The sequence below is a fragment of the Coregonus clupeaformis genome, chromosome 20 (genome assembly GCF_020615455.1).
Source record: "Coregonus clupeaformis isolate EN_2021a chromosome 20, ASM2061545v1, whole genome shotgun sequence".
Taxonomy (NCBI): Eukaryota; Metazoa; Chordata; class Actinopteri; order Salmoniformes; family Salmonidae; genus Coregonus; species Coregonus clupeaformis.
The window spans coordinates 2,380,241-2,399,148 of NC_059211.1; the positions used below are offsets into that span (position 1 = coordinate 2,380,241).

Sequence of the window (18,908 nt, forward strand, 5' to 3'; positions counted from 1 at the left end):
TAAAATGTTATACAAAATGTATTAGATCAGCACATAGACTCAATAGGGCCTATATTGTGAGTACCCCAGCCCAGTGCCTTGCATATAAGCCAGACTAATTCGAATAACTGAAAACCTTACCCAATGCTGTGCTCAGCTGTCTGAGCAGAAAGGAAACAATACATCTACTTGAGAGATTCTCCATCTTCCCCCTCCCTCCCTCCCTCTCTTTCTCTCCCAGGTGAATGATTAATTTGGAAAATGGGATATTTATGCAAGTGGGCAAACACAACAGAAGTCGATTTCAGGGCTCCTAATGAATGTTTCATTGTAGGCATTGGGAGCTGCTGTTGTTTCCCATATGGCAGTGACTAGACTGAAGAGAGACCACTGTGGCAAACCTACCTTCTCTGAATGAATTAGGGGCCACTCTTGTGTCCCAAGCATTTTTTTGTTGGTAATATTTAGTTTTCCTTTTTCTTTTGTTTTTATTTTTTACAATAAACAAAAACATACATAGACAAAAACAATAGACAACTTAAAATGTATATACATTTCCACAAATATTAATGATATCACACTTGCTCAGACCCACATGTTCCCACCATATTCACACCCAATGTTGTTTCTAATGTTTGTAAGACCCATTTTACTTCAAATTGTTTTATGTTGTTTCTGTCTGTAGCCAGATTTTTTGAAAAAATATTTAAATAATAAGGCATGTAATTTCGTTCTTTATGTTCCAACACTCCCTCCATCAATTATCAGTTATATTTCAGTCTTGGTTCCAATAGTTGATATATAGGGAGGGAAAAAAGTATTTGCTCCCCTGCTGATTTTGTACGTTTGCCCACTGACAAAGACATGATCAGTCTATAATTTTAATGGTAGGTTTATTTGAACAGTGAGAGACAGAATAACAACAAAAAAATCCAGAAAAACACATGTCAAAAATGTTATAAATTTATTTGTATTTTAATGAGGGAAATAAGTATTTGACCCCTCTGCAAAACATGACTTAGTACTTGGTGGCAAAACCCTTGTTGGCAATCACAGAGGTCAGACGTTTCTTGTAGTTGGCCACCAGGTTTGCACACATCTCAGGAGGGATTTTGTTCCACTCCTCTTTGCAGATCTTCTCCAAGACATTAAGGTTTCGAGGCTGACGTTTGGCAACTCAAACCTTCAGCTCCCTCCACAGATGTTCTATGGGATTAAGGTCTGGAGACTGGCTAGGCCACTCCAGGACCTTAATGTACTTCTTCTTGAGCCACTCCTTTGTTGCCTTGGCCGTGTGTTTTGGGTCATTGTCATGCTGGAATACCCATCCACGACCCATTTTCAATGCCCTGGCTGAGGAAAGGAGGTTCTCACCCAAGATTTGACGGTACATGGCCCCGTCCATCGTCCCTTTGATGCGGTGAAGTTGTCCTGTCCCCTTAGCAGAAAAACACCCCCAAAGCATAATGTTTCCACCTCCATGTTTGACGGTGCGGATGGTGTTCTTGGGGTCATAGGCAGCATTCCTCCTCCTCCAAACACGGCGAGTTGAGTTGATGCCAAAGAGCTCGATCTTGGTCTCATCTGACCACAACACTTTCATCCGGTTCTCCTCTGAATCATTCAGATGTTCATTGGCAAACTTCAGACGGCCCTGTATATGTGCTTTCTTGAGCAGGGGGACCTTGCGGGCGCTGCAGGATTTCAGTCCTTCACGGCGTAGTGTGTTACCAATAGTTTTCTTGGTGACTATGGTTCCAGCTGCCTTGAGATCATTGACAAGATCCTCCTGTGTAGTTCTGGGCTGATTCCTCACCATTCTCATGATCATTGCAACTCCTCGAGGTGAGATCTTGCATGGAGCCCCAGGCCGAGGGAGATTGACAGTGCTTTTGTGTTTCTTCCATTTGCGAATAATCGCACCAACTGTTGTCACCTTCTCACCAAGCTGCTTGGGGATGGTCTTGTAGCCCATTCCAGCCTTGTGTAGGTCTACAATCTTGTCCCTGACATCCTTGGAGAGCTCTTTGGTCTTGGCCACGGTGGAGAGTTTGGAATCTGATTGATTGATTGCTTCTGTGGACAGGTGTCTTTTATACACGTAACAAGCTGAGATTAGGAGCACTCCCTTTAAGAGTGTGCTCCTAATCTCAGCTCGTTACCTGTATAAAAGACACCTGGGAGCCAGAAATGTTTCCAATTGAGAGGGGTTAAATACTTATTTCCCTCATTAAAATGCAAATCAATTTATAACATTTTTTACATGCGTTTTTCTGGATTTTTGTTGTTGTTATTCTGTCTCTCATTGTTCAAATAAACCTACCATTAAAATTATAGACTGATAATTTCTTTGTCAGTGAGCAAACGTACAAAATCAGCAGGGGATCAAATACTTTTTTCCCTCACTGTATGTTTTTAATAGATTATCAGTTGAATAGGCTCTCTGCAAGCTTTTGTATATCTTACCTATCTATCATATGAGTATCTGTTTCTGACTCAAATAGGATTCCCTCAACAGTGATCTGATGTCCAAAAGCTTTCAGGTCGAAATTTTGTGATGTAAAACTTTTAAGTTGCATATATTAGAAAATGTCTACATTGTTCAGTCCAAAATTACTTTTTAATTAGGTAATGGAAATTATTGTATTTCCTATGATCACGTCATCTACAGTTTCTATGTCTTTAGTTTCCCATGTGGGCCAATCTATCGGTGAATTCGGAAAAGCTATCCAAAGATTGTTCCATAGGGGTATGTTTTCAGGAAGTGATATTGGTTCTTGTAGAATCTGTTTCATGTTCTTGCATGTTGTTACAGTGTTCTTAACTATGAAGTTGTTAATGTTCTTAACTCCATCCTTTGAAAACAGACACGTGAAAAGATTCTGGGGATGAGCATTCGCATCTTCAATATGTACCCATTGTTCCTCTTTGGTGCATTTAACAATACAATTTTGTGGTCCTCTGTAGCTCAGCTGGTAGAGCACGGCGCTTGTAACGCCAGGGTAGTGGGTTCGATCCCCGGGACCACCCATACACAAACATGTATGCACAAATGACTGTAAGTCGCTTTGGATAAAAGCGTCTGCTAAATGGCATATTATATTATATTATATATATTATATAATATGTTGCAAGTAAAAGCCTTGAGTGGCGAGTTGATACAATTCCAAATCTGGAAGGTTAAAACCACCCTCAGATTTAGGGACAGGTAAAGCTTTCCTATTTATTCTATGATTTTTATTTGCCCATATGAAGTCTGTTATGGCAGAGTATACTTTTTTAAAGAATGTTTTCTGTGGGGTAATTAGTATTACCAAAAATAAATATACAAACTTTGGGAGCCATGCCATTCTAAAGAGGTTTATTCTACCTGTAAAATGTATCGGGAGATTGATCCATTTAATTAGATCTGCTTTCAAGTTGTTGAGTAATGGGATAAAATTATCTTTCTGTATTTTTTCTTTGTTGTAACCTATTAAACATCCTAAGTCTTTAATATTTTTGTGGTCCACATAAAGGATTGCTGTAGATCATGAGTTATTATTTTTCTTTTTCCTATTGGCATTATTAACGTTTTTAGAGTATTCCGAAAATATTTTTAACAAGGGGTGCATTGAGTTGTCAATATTAGTCAGGTATATCAGGAGATCATCGGCAAATATATTACTTTATATTCATGTTTACCAATACTGATACCTGTTACGTTTGGGTCCTGTCCAAGCGGTTCAATTGCCAGTACAAACAGGAGGGAGGAGAGAGGACATCCCTGTCTCGTGCCCCTTTCTAAAGCAATTTCATCAGATGTATTATTTGTGCATATTTTTGCTTTAGGATATTTATATAATATTTTTATGAAATGTATTATTTCAGCTGGAAAGTTGAATGCTTCCAAAGTTTTGAATAGAAAAGGCCACTCAAGACGGTAAGTAGAAAGCCTTTCGACATCAACAGCCATTATTGATGTCCTCACGCATTTAATTGATTACTGTGACATCCATTGTTTTCCCCAAAGCCTCCTCGGCCACTCAGGCTAGAGCTCTCTCCAAACGCCATTTGTAAAGTTAATCCGGTTTTGTGACTGAACCATATTTGGTCCGAGAAGGTCTCTTCGCACAACAGGGGGTCGGGTGAGCCCTGACAACTGAGAAATACTGGTGTTTAGATATCTTCACAACACTGAGGCCTTTTCTCTAATGGTCCCTTATTGTCTCCATGGTTTGCCTGTGTGAAAGGGGCCTTAGTCTACTCTAGACAAACACTTTCTACATCAGTTTGCTGAACAGTCATCTCAGCTAAAATGTGTCTGGCTGGGGTGGTTGTGCAATAGGGTTATTGTGTGTGTGTGTGTGGGGGGGTGCGGGGGGGGACAGTAAAACAAAAGGCATTGAATGAAAATGGTCTTTCAAAACACTTGTGCAGGTTGAATCATAAATAACACCAAGAGGTCAGAATACGTTTCATTATAAAAACAGTTTAATGTATTCCAGTATTTACATATAAAATCTACAAAATATGCACGTTATAATATTGTCAGTTACCACTCTGTTCCGTGTCATAGACCTTATTATATACAATCAACAAATGTTTAATACACAGGATATTTTATACATCACAATGTAGACCAATTCAAGAAAATCATCAACCAGCTATTGTATGTTAAAATATTCATTTGTTAATAATTAGTCTTTGTTATTATTCATTATGTGTGAAGCCGTGTAACGTGAGGTTAAGTTAAAAACACGCTTGAGCTAGCCTCTGTGCCAGTCTGTTTCTGGTACCATGTCAACTCCATCATCATGCCAAACAGCTGTGGCTTGACAACGACAGCAATGGAGTTTGTAAGAGCACAAACAGATCTGGGACCAGGCTAATTTGAGCCTTGGTTGGTTGAGATGCGACGTGTTCTCCTGTTGAAGCAAACCCAGCATCCAATACAACATGGTTTAGCTTTCTCCTTAAGGGCATTGACAGTACAGTACTAATTGAAGGCTAACTCTGGAGAGAGGGATCTATTTACATGTAGCACCGTGTCCGTGTCCACAGTCTGTAACAGAGTTAAATATTGGATACATATCAATAAGTCTGTGCCAGAGGGAGAATGCTGACGTTCAACTCAACCAGTACTCATCCCAAAAGGCAACATATTCCGCTATTAATAATACAGTGCATGTTCTCTGTAGTGCTCTGTCTTTTGTATGTTATTGGTTAAGGGATGGTTTTGGCAACAGTCAGGAACACAGAGGATTTGAACGGCACTTTATCTCTGTTTCAACTTCCATTTTCATTTGCACATAACAAAATAATGTAAGCCAGTGTAACCCGTATGATACTGTCCACTCCTCCAATACTGTCCACTCCTGCAAACTGTGCATGCATGCCATACTGTATAGATGACAACTCACGCGCACGCACGCACGCACGCACGCGCTGCGCACGCGCGCACGTACGCCGCACGCACGCACGCCGCACACGCACGCACGCGACGCACGCACGCACGCACGCCGCGCAACGCACGGCGCACGCACGCACGCACGCACGCACGCACGCACGCACGCACGCACGCACACGCACGCACGCACGCACACACACACACACACACACACACACACACACACACACACACACACACACACACACACACACACACACACACACACACACACACACACTTCTTTGAGGTGACCAGGGTGTTTGACACAGTTAAGACTTACTTAGAGCAAGATATGTGCTTCCATACCCCTTTCTTTTAATGAATGGCACACACACCAAAGGCAATAACAAAACATAAGCCTATTCTCCCTGCAAATATCTAGCTTGAGTACCCACCTCTTTCTGCTTTAGCCATTTGTCTTTGTCTTGCCAAACATATTGTGAAAGGCAGCAATGTAGCATCGTTGAATGTAGAAACAGTCAGGTAACCAGACAAAAATCTGGAAGTTGGAACAAAATCATGTCACATCAGATGTACTCAGTACAGTATAACATGTCAACAGTGGAACATTTCATAGCTTCAGTTCAGACTTACATATAACAGTACTATAGTATGACAGATTGAAGACACCTGTGTATCATAACAATCTCCAACCCTATGAAATTGTCCTTTACTGAAGCAAGCTGTCATAATAACCTCTTTCTTAGAGTAATAGGCACCATTGGGTTTAAGAGGAGGTGCCGCCATACTCTGTTCTATACAGTACTCTAGAATGAAGATACCAATTCTGAAGTCTTGGACCTAGACTGTTCTGTTCCATTGGATCTGAAGTACGTAGTTGGCCCTCTCAGTCTTCTCTGAGATTTCTCTGAAAAGCCCAACTGGCTTAGCATGCAGCACTGCACTATTGAGACCAGTCTAGTTCGGAGGCCTGGAGAGCTGGAGAGCTGGAGGGGAGGGGGCGAGGCAGCTCACGTAGCCCCCTCCGGAGTTCATGGCGTGGGGGGGAGCCGGACGTCCAGCAGGCTGTAGGCAAAGACGTTCCAGAAGACAGCACAGAGGACAAAGAGGAAGTAGACGGAGAAGAAGATCCAGAATAGAGACTGCTCCTGGAGCCGCTGCTCGTAGTTCTGGAGGACTACAACTCCCAGGGTGAGCCCCACCATGACACCCCCCAGGTGGGCCACGAAGCTGGGGTTGGGGCAGGGCGGGAAGGCCGGCGGGTAGAACCGCAGCCACACGGCACGGCCGAACTCCACACTCACTGATGAGGGTGGAGAGAGATGTGTTACGATAATGCTGGTAATAGTAATGTTTCCATAGTGAACAAGTGATATTGTTATTTTTATATTACAACCTTTTTATTTTTAGTTTATTGTAAATACTGCTATGTTTATCTCTTACAAATCATGGTAACTCGCCAAATTGTAAGAGTATGCTTATACTAAAGTGAAAAAGAAGAAGTTGGTTATGTACTATAAAGGTTAAGACCACAACAAACCTGTCCTCGTTGCTCACATTAATCTTACATGGGTGGGTCTGTTCTTTCTATGCTTCTATTGCTAGCCACAGGGCCCTTCCTGTCTACAAACCTACATCCACCACGTTACTAACTAGGTCAAGAGCAAGGTTGTTGTAACAGTACGCAAGGGTGGAGGTCCCTCTAGCGACTTAGTTTTTTAATGATCCAAATAAACCGTGTGTTGGTTTTGATTACCTGCAGGCCGTAGCTAGTCCTTCAGTGCTGTAGGGACTGGGGTATCTCAGATAGGATTTTAATATAGAGAAACTTCAGAGTTTAGACAGACTTACTGCAGACCAGAGCCATGGCCATCCGGAACAGCTTAAACTGACATTTCATTCCTGACCAGTTCTGGGGAGAGAGGAGCAGAGTGAGTTGATGAGAAAAGGAGTGAGAGAGAGTGCAAGATGAAGGGTTTATGATTCAGGCCAGGAGTTTTCCCATGTTAGATAACATGGACCTGGGTTTGTCCCTGACCACGTAGCCTGACCAGGAAAAACTCCTGGCCCTATTAATAATGATACCACAATCCATGACACTAAGCCTCTTTCATTAAATGCTTAATACAGTAATGTAACAGACACTTTTATCCAAAGCGACTTACAGAACTGTCAACATTCAGAGTGACACATAGATTACAACAATAACATATCTTTCCCCTTTCATGATAGCTTTCAGAGCCAATAAAGATATCACGTGATGACCCTTGACCTTCTCTCTTTTCTTGTTGTTGTAGGAGGAAGGACCCCTGAGGACTGTGAAGGGCCCATCAGTGTAAATACTTGATGACTGGGACCATCCTATTATATAGACAGCGGTATGGCCTTATGGCCCCTACTTCTAAGGTCATGACCTTGTAGGGTAGTATGCATGGACTGAACCAATCAGAGCATAGCTAAGGTCAAAGGTGAATTTACATGCAGCCTCGGAATGGGAGAAAATCAAGTTATATGACCATGATCTAATTCCCATCCCTGATGGGATGTGTACACTCTTCAACTCGACACAGTGCACACACACTCACGTGCAACACACACACACACACACACACACACACACACACACACACACACACACACACACACACACCCACACCCACACCCACACCCACAGAGATACACTTTTCAACACTAGATAGTCGACACACACTTCCTCTCTTTGTAAATGGGAAAGCTGAAAGGCAGGAATGTATGGAATCCATAGACAGACAGAGCACCTGCTAGGCCCCAGAATGCCCTGCTTTGATGCCACATGATGTATGTCTGAACATGATAGTTATCTCATGACAAGAGAACTGCTCTGACACACACACACACACACACACACACACACACACACACACACACACACACACACACACACACCCTTACCATGACGACGTTGGCCAGGTGTGCTGAGACCAGGGCGTAGACTCCTCCAGACGACCCCACCACCGGAGCAGTCATATCAGTGACAGACACGGCCAGGGAGCCTGCCAGGGTCAGAGGTCAGAGGTCAGAGGTTAGAATCAATCAAATAATCAATCACCTTCATATTCACTGTATCAATAGGGCAATTCATATTCAATATGTCAATTCATATCCATAGCCATAATGTATCTCAGAGCAGCTTCGAATAATAATCATTGATTCAATGAGCAGCTTCAAATAAATAACATTCATAGGTAGAAACAGTAGACACTGTATATGAATGCAGTCACTCCTGATGTTTTTTGTTGTTGTGTTGAAGCACAAACAGAGGCTTACATTGGTCAATGAGTCGCCATTGATCATTTTAAGAATAATATGTATCAACACAGTCTGTTAGTAGACTGTTAGTGTTACACTGAATAAAGCTTACCACTGGTACCATTGTGGCACCAATTCAACCCATTCACAGAAGAGTCAACCATTTAAATTTTTATCCAGAGCGACTTACAGTTAGTGAGTGCATACATGTTTTTTGTTTTTTTCATACTGGTCCGCCGTAGGAAACGAACCCACAACCCTGCCGTTGCAAATGTCATGCTCTAACAACTGAGCTACACGGGACTAAATTGTCCAGGCATTGAAAGGAGTGAATATGGGGCAAGTGAATGATTGAATCCCCAGTGAACATTGGTGTAATACAACCAGAGCAACAGATACAACCAGAGCAATAGAGAACTGCTTGCTGAGGGGGGAGAGAGAGTTCATAGTATTCCCTAGGAGAGTGTGTGGACAGAGGAGTTCTGACACAGACTCTATATGCAGGCATATGTGCACAGACACACACAAACACATGCACGCCCGCCCACCTACCCCCACACACTATACCCCAGGGGTGTATCCTCCCCACTCCTTAGCTCAGCGACCATTGGCCGGCTTTCTTGAATTATGGATGCTAACTACATGAGACGCACCTGTCTACGCAGGGGAACATGTGATGAATGATCTCCACTGTGTGTGTGTATATAGGTATGGCTGCTGTCATGAAGAGTCTGCTCTGTGGGAGCTTCACTATAGTAGCCCTTTCCTGCAGTCACATGACCTAGTGGCCTCATGGGTGGAATGTTATTAACGTTATACTTTTTTTAACGCCGAAAATCCGGTGATTCTATGTCAAATGGTTTTGTTATATTTCAGTCTTCTGTGACGTATACAATATAAATTGTAATATTGGGATGCAAACTCAAAATTGAATACATTTCAACTCTATATCTGACATGGTACAGTTGTCTTATTTTTCTTAAGCCCATAAACACGTGTGTGAGTTGAAAACTTTTGTTTCAAAGTAGATTTGTTTAAGACTACCAAGAAACAGTGTGTGACCAGGATTTAGCCCACTGCAGTAAAAGGTTAAATCACCATACCATAATAAGTAATCACAATCAAGCTGCTATTTATGGAAGGAAAACAGCAAGGGGTATTTTTGTATTTTGTATTTATTAAGGATCCCCTTTAGCTGCTGCCAAGAAGCAGCTACTTTTCCTGGGTCCCGCAACATTAAGGCAGTTATATACAATTTAAAATGTACATTACATTTCATAACACTTTTCACAACACATTAAGTGCATTCCCTCAGGCCATTACTCTACTACCACATATCTACAATGCAAAACCCATGTGTACGTGTGTGTAGAGTGCGTGTCTTATCATGTGTATGTGTAAGCGTGTGTCTGTGCCTGTGTGTGTCTCTTCACATTCCCCTCTGTTCCATAAGGTGTATTTGTATCTGTTTTTTAAAACTGAATAGAGTTCCATGTAGCCATGGCTCTACGTAGTACTGTGTGCCTCCCATAGTCTGTTCTTGACTTGGGGATTGTGAAGAGACCTCTGGTGGCATGTCTTGTGGGATATGCATGGGTGTCCGAGCTATGTGCTAGTAGTTTAAACAGACACCTCAACACTTCTTACAAAAACAAGTAGTGATGAAGTCAATTTCTCCTCCACTTTGAGCCATGAGAGATTTACATGCATATTATTAATGTTAGCTCTCCGTGTACATTTAAGGGCCAGCCGGGCTGCCCTGTTCTGAGCCAATTGTAATTTTCCGAGGTCCCTCTTTGTTGCACCTGACCACACGACTGAACAGTAGTCCAGGTGCGACAAAACTAGGGCCTGTAGGACCTGCCTTGTTGATAGTGTTGTTAAGAAGGCAGAGCAGTGTTTTATTATGGACAGACTTCTCCCTATCTTAGCTATTGTTGTATCAACATGTTTTGACCATGACAGTTTACAATCCAGGGTTACTCCAAGCAGTTTAGTCACCTCAACTTGCTAAATGTCCACATCATTTAGTACAAGATTTAGTTTAGGTTTAGGGTTAAGTGAATGATTTGTCCCAAATACAATGCTTTCAGTTTTGAAATATTTAGGACTAACTAATTCCTTGCCACTCATTCTGAAACTAACTGCATCTCTTTGTTAAGTGTTGCAGTGATTTCACTCGCTGTAGTAGCTGACATGTATAGTGTTGAGTCATCCGCATACATAGACACACTGGCTTTACTCAAAGCCAGTGGCATGTCATTAGTAAAGATTGAAAAAAGTAATGGGCCTAGACAGCTGCCCTGGGGAATTCCTGATTCTACCTGGATTATGTTGGATAGGCTTCCATTAAAGAAAACCCTCTGTGTTCTGTTAGACAAGTAACTCTTTATCCACAATATAGCGAGGGGTGTAAAGCCATAACACATACGTTTTTTTCCAGCAGCAGACTATGATCTGACAAAACAGCTCCCACAATCTTTTTATCATCAATTTCTCTCAGCCAATTATCAGTAATTTATGTAAGTGCTGTGCTTGTTGAATGTCCTTCCCTATAAGCATGCTGAAAGTCTGTTGTCAATTTGTTTACAGTAAAATAGCATTGTATCTGGTCAAACAATTATTTTCTCAAAAAGTTTAATAAGGGTTGGTAACAGGCTGATTGGTCAGCTATTTGAGCCAGTAAAGGGGGCTTTACTATTCTTGGGTAGCGGAATTACTTTTGCTTCCCTCCAGACCTGAGGGCACACACTTTCTAGTAGGCTTAGATTGAAGATACGGCAAATAGGAGTTTCAATATCGTCTGCTATTATCCATAGTAATTTTCCATCCAAGTTCTCAGACCCCAGTGGCTTGTTATTGTTGATAGACAACAATCATTTTTTTCACCTCTTCCACACTCACTTTACGGAATTCAAAATTACAATGCTTGTCTTTCATAATTTGACCAGTTATACTTGGATGTGTAGTGTCAGCGTTTGTTGCTGGCATGTCATGCCTAAGTTTGCTAATCTTGCCAATGAAGGGGTGAGCCCAGGCACAAACACACATACAGTATGTGCAGTGGTGGAAAAAGTACCCAATTGTCATACTTGAGTAAAAGTAAAGATACCTTAATGGAAAATGACTCAAGTAAAAGTGAAAGTCACCCAGTAAAATACTACTTGAGTAAAAGTCTAAAAGTATTTGGTTTTAAATATACTTAAGTATCAAAGTAAATGTAATTGCTAAAATATACTTAAGTATCAAAAGTAAAAGTATAAATCATTTAAAATTCCTTATATTAAGCAAACTAGACGGCACCATTTTCTTGTTTTTGTAATTTATGGCTAGCCAGGGATACACTCCAACACTCAGCCATCATTTACAAACGAAGCATGTAAGAGCGGTAGCTTAGTGGGTAAGAGCGTTGTGCCAGTAACCGAAAGGTCGCTGATTCTAATCCCTGAGCCGACTAGGTGAAAATCTGTCGATGTGCCCTTAAGCAAGGCACTTAACCCTAATTGCTCCTGTAAGTCGCTCTGGAGAAGGGCGTCTGCTAAATGACTAAAATGTAAATGTAAAAATGTTTAGTGAGCCCGCCAGATCAGAGGCAGTAGGGATGACCAGGGATGTTCTCTTGATAAGTGTGTGAATGGACCATTTTCCTGTCCTGCTAAGCATTCAAAGTGTAACGAGTACTTTTGGGTTTCAGGGAAAATATATGGAGTAAAAAGTAAATTATTTTCTTTAGGAATGTAGTGAAGTAAAAGTAAAAGTAGTCAAAAATATAAATAGTAAAGTAAAGTACAGATACCCCAAAAAACTACTTAAGTAGTACTTTAAAGTATTTTTACGTAGTGTACTTTACACCACTGCATATCTGAAGTCATACAAATACTGTTCATGCATACAAATACACATGTATGTACATATGTGCACGCTCACACACAAACACACACACACACACACACACACACACACACACACACACACACACACACACACACACACACACACACACACACACACACACACACACACACTGAGACCAAGTAGCCACTAAATCATCACTTAGAAGTTTAACAGTACATCACATCATCAACTAACTAGAAATGTATGAATGTACTGTATTAACTGAAATACCTGAACTAGTTGAAGTAGCTAGTGCTCTTCCTGAAGTAGGCTCTTACCAGGTGTCATTTAGATCAAAGCAGAGGAGGTGTGTGTGTGTAATTAAAATGTATTTAAGCATCAATCACTGAATGGAGATCTAAGCAGATTATTACATGTTTCCTGAGACACACACACACACACAAACACACAGAAACAGAAAGAGAGAGAGAAATATACACACACAAAGAGAGAGACACATACACCTGTTAGACAACAAACACCACCCTGGTTCCTCTGCTCAAGGTGTGTGTGTGTAGACAGATGGAAAGACCATTATTACCACAATTATCTCTGTTAATATTATTGTTTTATCACTGTAACAACACCCACACCCACTAAAGGACTTCCTTCCCTTTGTAGCCTCTCTGGAGGCCCTCTGGGTCAGTTGTTGGGTGAGAAACTGACGTGTCATTTATCTTGTTTGTTGGTTAAACTTCCAAACTAGGACACAGAGATGAATCCTGCTGCCAATGAGGGAATACTACGTTTGGCCACATTATCTACACAGCATCAGTGCTACTCATCATCAGAGACAGGTAGTGTTCAAAGTTACTGACTGTCCTTTAAAACTTCAGAGTCATCTTATAATAATCAGATACAGAAAGTGGCAATTCAGTGTTTCTCTCTCTCTCTCTCTGTGTCTCTGTGTGTCTCTACGTATAATAATCAGATACAGAAAGTGGCAATTCAGTGTTTATCTCTCTCTCTCTCTGTGTCTCTGTGTGTCTCTACGTATGTGTGTGTGTGTGTGTGTGTGTGTGTGTGTGTGTGTGTGTGTGTGTGTGTGTGTGTGTGTGTGTGTGTGTGTGTGTGTGTGTGTGTGTGTGAGAGTGTGTGTGTGTGTGGGCTTGTATTACTATCCTCGTGGGTACCGGAAATCCCCAAAAGTCCCCACAAGGATAGTAAAACAAGGAACATTATCACTTGTGAGGACATTTCGCCGGTCCCCACGAGGACAAATACTATTTTAGGCTTAGGGGTTAGGTTTAGGGTTTGGGTTACAATTAGGGTAGGGCAGGAATTAGGGTAAGGATAAGGGGTTAGCGTTAGGATTTATGGTTAAAGGAAAATAGGATATTTAATGGAAAACAATTTTAGGTCCCCACAAGGATAGTAAAACATATGATGTGTGTATGTGTTTTTGTTGTTTGTGCAGGCATTCGATCATGAGTCTCTCTAAGTATTGACTTCTCGCTGGTCACCTGAGTCCCTTTTCACCTCTGACTCTGAGCCTTCCCACCATAACAACATTATCCCAGACAAAACAACACAAAGACAACCTCCCTACACACACACACACACACACACACACAGACACACACATACACTCCTCCTTCCAGTGGGTCGATATCTAATTAACCAGCAGGTTCCCGTGGGGACAGTGACCCTCTCAGTACCACCACTATCTGTGTGTGAGTGTGTGTGTGTGTGTGTGTGGGGGGGGGGTTATAGATACAGGCCAATACAGCTGGGGCCAAAAGGCTTCTGTGTACACACCAGATACAAAGCCTCATACACATATAGAGTATTTATCTCCACAAACACACACCAACATAAACACAAACACACACGCCAATGTAAAATAAACACACACACACACGGAATGGGAGATGTGATCATTTAATCACCATTGCACTCTCTGCTGGCAATCCCTTACCCTGCCCTTCTACAGCTTCTTCCCACTCACCCACAGGGCTGTTATATCCCTGCTAAATATCCCCACACGTCTCTCAAACATCATCAATTTTCATCCAAATATTTCCACTCCAAATATTTCCTGAGCATTTAGTTCCCAGAGGGCAGCAGGCAGAAATCCCTGATAATATTTGTTTGGCTCCAGAGGTAGTTGAAGCTAAAGCTGGATTATCACCACTCCTCATGTACACTGCATGATGAGTACGCAGTGTAGAACATACCCCATGGTCATATGGTAATCACTGAGCACTGAGCCACAATGAGCCAAGCCTGAGCTGGGCCGGGGGGAGAGGGGAGAGAGGAGGGAGGGGAGGCAGAGGGAGATAGGGGAGCCCTGGGCGTTCAAATGACATTAGCAGCTAATGTCACTAGGGAGCTAGAGATGACATTTGCCTTCAAAGCCTCTTCCTCTCTCTGATGCATAACATCCCAGTAGGCTTGGTCCTTTTGCTCTCTCTCAATGTTCATGGACCTCCTATGGAACATGAACAAGTCTCTCTCTCTCCTTTACCTCCCTCCCTCAATCCCTCCTTCTCTCTCTCGCTCCCCCATTCTCTCTCTCTCTGGAATGTGTTTTGAGATGATTCACTTCCCCCTCTCTCTGTTGTCCTGGACCAGTGGGGGAACATTGACGCTCAACATTGTCAGAAAAAAAAACAAGCCTTTGAAGAGACGCAACAAGAAACCCTGTCAGAACACAAGCCCATCTGTCCCAAACATCCGTGTTTTCTGAATGACTGTTATCCAAACACAGTGGGGTGAAGCCTGATAGCAGGGGGTTGAATACACACACCTACTCAGATGGGACCAGGCCCGTTTATGAACATGAAAGCTGGGAGATGTGTGTGTGTGTGTGTATGCGTGCGTGCACCTGCACCCTGTGTGTGTGTTCATCCGTCAGTTTGTGTGTGTACCCTAATCCAGTACTCACCTGCCAGTACGCCACACACGTAGACCAGTCCTATCCTCAGCGCTCCATGGACCATCTCCAGAGGGACTCCCACCAGCAGCTGCATGGCCATGTTCAGACCCAGGTGTTCTATCCTGCTGGGACACAACACACAGCCGTTAGTTAGAGGACAGGACACATCCACAGTCATATACAGTTTATGGTCATATTATATATTTTATCTGTAGAGCAATGTTTCAATCCTGGGAGTAGAAGGCCTGATCTAGGATCAGGTCCCCCTGTTCATGTAATCTAAATAAAATCAAATTGTATTTGTCACATGCGCCGAATACAACAGGTGTAGACCTTACCGTGAAATGCTTACTTACAAGCCCTTAACCAACAACGCAGTTTAACAAATAGAGTTAAGAAAATATTTACTGAATAAACTAAAGTTAAAAATAAAAATAAAAGTAACAGAATAAAATAAAAGAACAATAATGAGGTTATATACAGGGGGTACCGGTACCGAGTCAATGTGTGGGGGTACAAGTTAGTTGAGGTCATTTGTACACGTAGACAGGGGTAAAGTGACTATGCATAGATAATAAACAGCGAGGAACAGCAGTGTAAAAATGCTATTAGTCCGGGTGGCCATTTGATTAATTGTTCAGCAGTCTTATGGCTTGGGGGTAGAAGCTGTTAATATTAGGTTGGGTGGGGGACTCAGGTGCAGAGACGGACACACGGACAAAGAGGGTGGATTAGGATGTAATTTATTCAGCGTGTCTTGGCAGAGAGAAGCAGTTCAGGGTGGAGTAGCTTCAGGCCGGGGTAGGAGCTGAGTGGGGTGGAGAGCCAGTAGTCCAGAGAGCTGGATGACGAGGATATCAGACAACAGAGGAGCAGGTTGCGGCGTGGGAATGGCAGGCAGGCAGGCAGCAGGAACAGACGGGATCTGGTCGAAGGAGAGACAGGTTACAAATGTGGCAGAAACAACTATAATACTGAGAGAGTACAACTAAACTGAGATTTGCTGTACGGAGCCAAGTTACCACAGGTGGTGTAGGAACGAACTGGCGCTGGAGAGGTGTCCAGCCCGGGTAGATAACTGCTGGTTGATTGATGACAATGAGCCGCAGCTGGAAGTAACGGAGCATGAGAGAGAATGGCCACGCCCCCTGACCTAGATCCTCTGACTGGGCTGCACAGCAGGGGGAGACAGACACAGACCACACACACACACAGGGGAAAAAGGAACAGGGAAACAAGCGGGAACCGGACCAACAGTGCCGAACCGTAACAGTACCCCCCCCTCAACGGGCGCCACCCGGCGACCCACCCGGCTTGTCAGGGTGGTCCCTATGGAAGTCAGCCACCAGCTGCGGATCCAGTATAAATCGTCGGGGAATCCAGGACCTCTCCTCGGGACCGTATCCCTCCCAGTCCACCAGGTACTGAAGCCCTCTACCACGCCTCCGGACGTCCAGCAGTCTCCGCACCGTGTAGGCTGGATGGTCGTCAATAATACGCGGTGGCGGAGGGGGATCCACAGGCGGACACAAAGGGCTGGAGGAGACCAACTTCAGCTGGGACACGTGAAATGTAGGATGGACTCTCATGGCCTGGGGAAGCTTCAACCGAACAGCCGAAGGGTTGATGATGGAGTCGATCTCGAAAGGACCCAAATACCGGGGCGACAGCTTACGGGAGTCAGTGCGCAGGGGATGTTGCTGGAGGAGAGCCAGACTCGCTGACCAGGCTGGAACTGGGGAGCGACTACCCTGTGCCTGTCCGCCACCCTCTTGTTACGCTCTGCTGTCCGTAGAAGGGCCTCACGGTGTCCACCCACACCTTGCGGCAGCGACAGAAGGTTATCCTGAACTGACGGGGACGGCTAACTCCCTTTCTTGAGACGGGAACAATGGCGGTTGATACCCCAAAGCCGCCTCAAAGGTGAGAGGCCGGTGGCAGATGAGGTGAGGGAATTGTGGGCATATTCGACCCACGGGAGATGTTTGGCCCAGGTGGACGGGTTCTGGGATGTCACACAGCGTAGAGCAGCCTCCAGGTCCTGATTGGTCCTCTCAGTCTGGCCATTGGATTGGGGATGGAAACCTGATGAGAGACTGACAGAGGCACCCAGAGCCGAACAAAACTCCTTCCATACCCGAGAAATGAACTGTGGACCTCTATCGGACACTATGTCCACAGGGATTCCATGGGGACGGAATACATGTAGGACAAAGAGGTCGGCTGTCTCACTGGCAGACGGTAATTTTGGTAATGCAACAAAATGGGCAGATTTAGAGAATCTGTCCACGATGGTGAGTATGGTGTCATTACCCTCAGACATAGGAAGTCCAGTGACGAAGTCCAAGGCCACGTGAGACCAAGGACGACTCGGGACTGGGAGAGGCCGCAGCAGGCCCGAAGGAGCCCTGTGGGAAGCCTTATTTTGGGCACAGATGGAACAGGCCGCCACGTACTCCCGGACGTCAGCCTCGGCGGATGGCCACCAAAAGTGCCTCTTAAGTAGCGACAGTGTACGGTTCATACCAGGGTGGCAGGAGAATCGTGAGGTGTGGATCCAGTTGAGCACTTGCGGCCGCACGGCTGCGGGAACATAGAGAAGGTCGGGGGGCCATCGGCCGGTCAGGTTCCAACTCTTGTGCCGATCGGACGAGGGACTCGATTTCCCAGTGAACAGCCGCCACCAAACAGGAAGCGGGCAGAACAGGTTCAGGATTGCTGAAGTCTTCATTGTCTGTAAACTGGCGAGAGAGAGCATCAGGCTTGACATTACGTGTGCCAGGACCGATATGTTAAAATAAACTTGAACCTGCTGAAGAACAGAGCCCATCTGGCCTGGCGGGAGTTCAGCCTCTTGGCTGACTGGATGTAAGCCAGGTTCTTGTGGTCTGTCCAGACTATGAAGGGTTGCTCTGCTCCGTCTAGCCAGTGCCTCCACTCCTCCAACGCCAACTTGACAGCAAGCAACTCCCGGTTACCCACGTCGTAGTTCTTCTCAGCAGGGGTCAATCTCCTGGAGAAAAAGGCCACAGGATGGAGCTTCTGGTCCGTGGGGAACGTTGTGACAGGACTGCCCCCACCCCGAATCAGAGGCGTCCACTTCCACAATAAACTGCAAACTAGTGTCTGGATGAATAAGAACAGGTGAGGTGGTGAACAGTTCCTTCAATGTACTCACAGCTGACTCGGCCTCAGGCGTCACAGGAATGGCACCTTAGGGGAGGTGAGCTTGGTCAGGGGGGCAACCACTCGGCTGAAACCCCTGATGAAGCGGCGGTAGAAGTTGGCGAAGCCCAGGAAGCGTTGTAGCTGCTTCCGAGACGTGGGTGTGGGCCACTCCACAACCGCTCTGATCTTGTCAGGGTCTGGTGACACTTGTCCCCGCTCGATAATAAAGCCCAAAAAGGGGACGGACTGCCGGTGGAACTCACATTTTTCTGCTTTCACATACAGTTTATTTTCCATGAGGCGTTGGAG

At 44.2% G+C, this 18,908-nt stretch overlaps 1 protein-coding gene across 3 annotated transcripts in view; it reads right to left on the reverse strand.

Annotated features, from left to right (window-relative positions):
- Nucleotides 1-5,590: 5,590 nt before the first annotated feature.
- Nucleotides 5,591-18,908, reverse strand: part of LOC121553962 (rhomboid-related protein 3) — a 66,097-nt gene continuing 52,779 nt past the window's right edge. For all 3 annotated transcript variants that reach the window (XM_045205232.1, XM_041867367.2, XM_045205233.1), the window contains 4 exons: nt 15,441-15,553; nt 8,303-8,403; nt 7,223-7,283; nt 5,591-6,674 (listed from right to left, as the gene is read on the reverse strand). In XM_045205232.1, the coding sequence (XP_045061167.1) occupies nt 6,403-6,674; nt 7,223-7,283; nt 8,303-8,403; nt 15,441-15,553 (547 nt within the window). In that variant the 3' untranslated portion in view covers nt 5,591-6,402. The remainder of the gene's footprint in view (nt 6,675-7,222; nt 7,284-8,302; nt 8,404-15,440; nt 15,554-18,908) is intronic.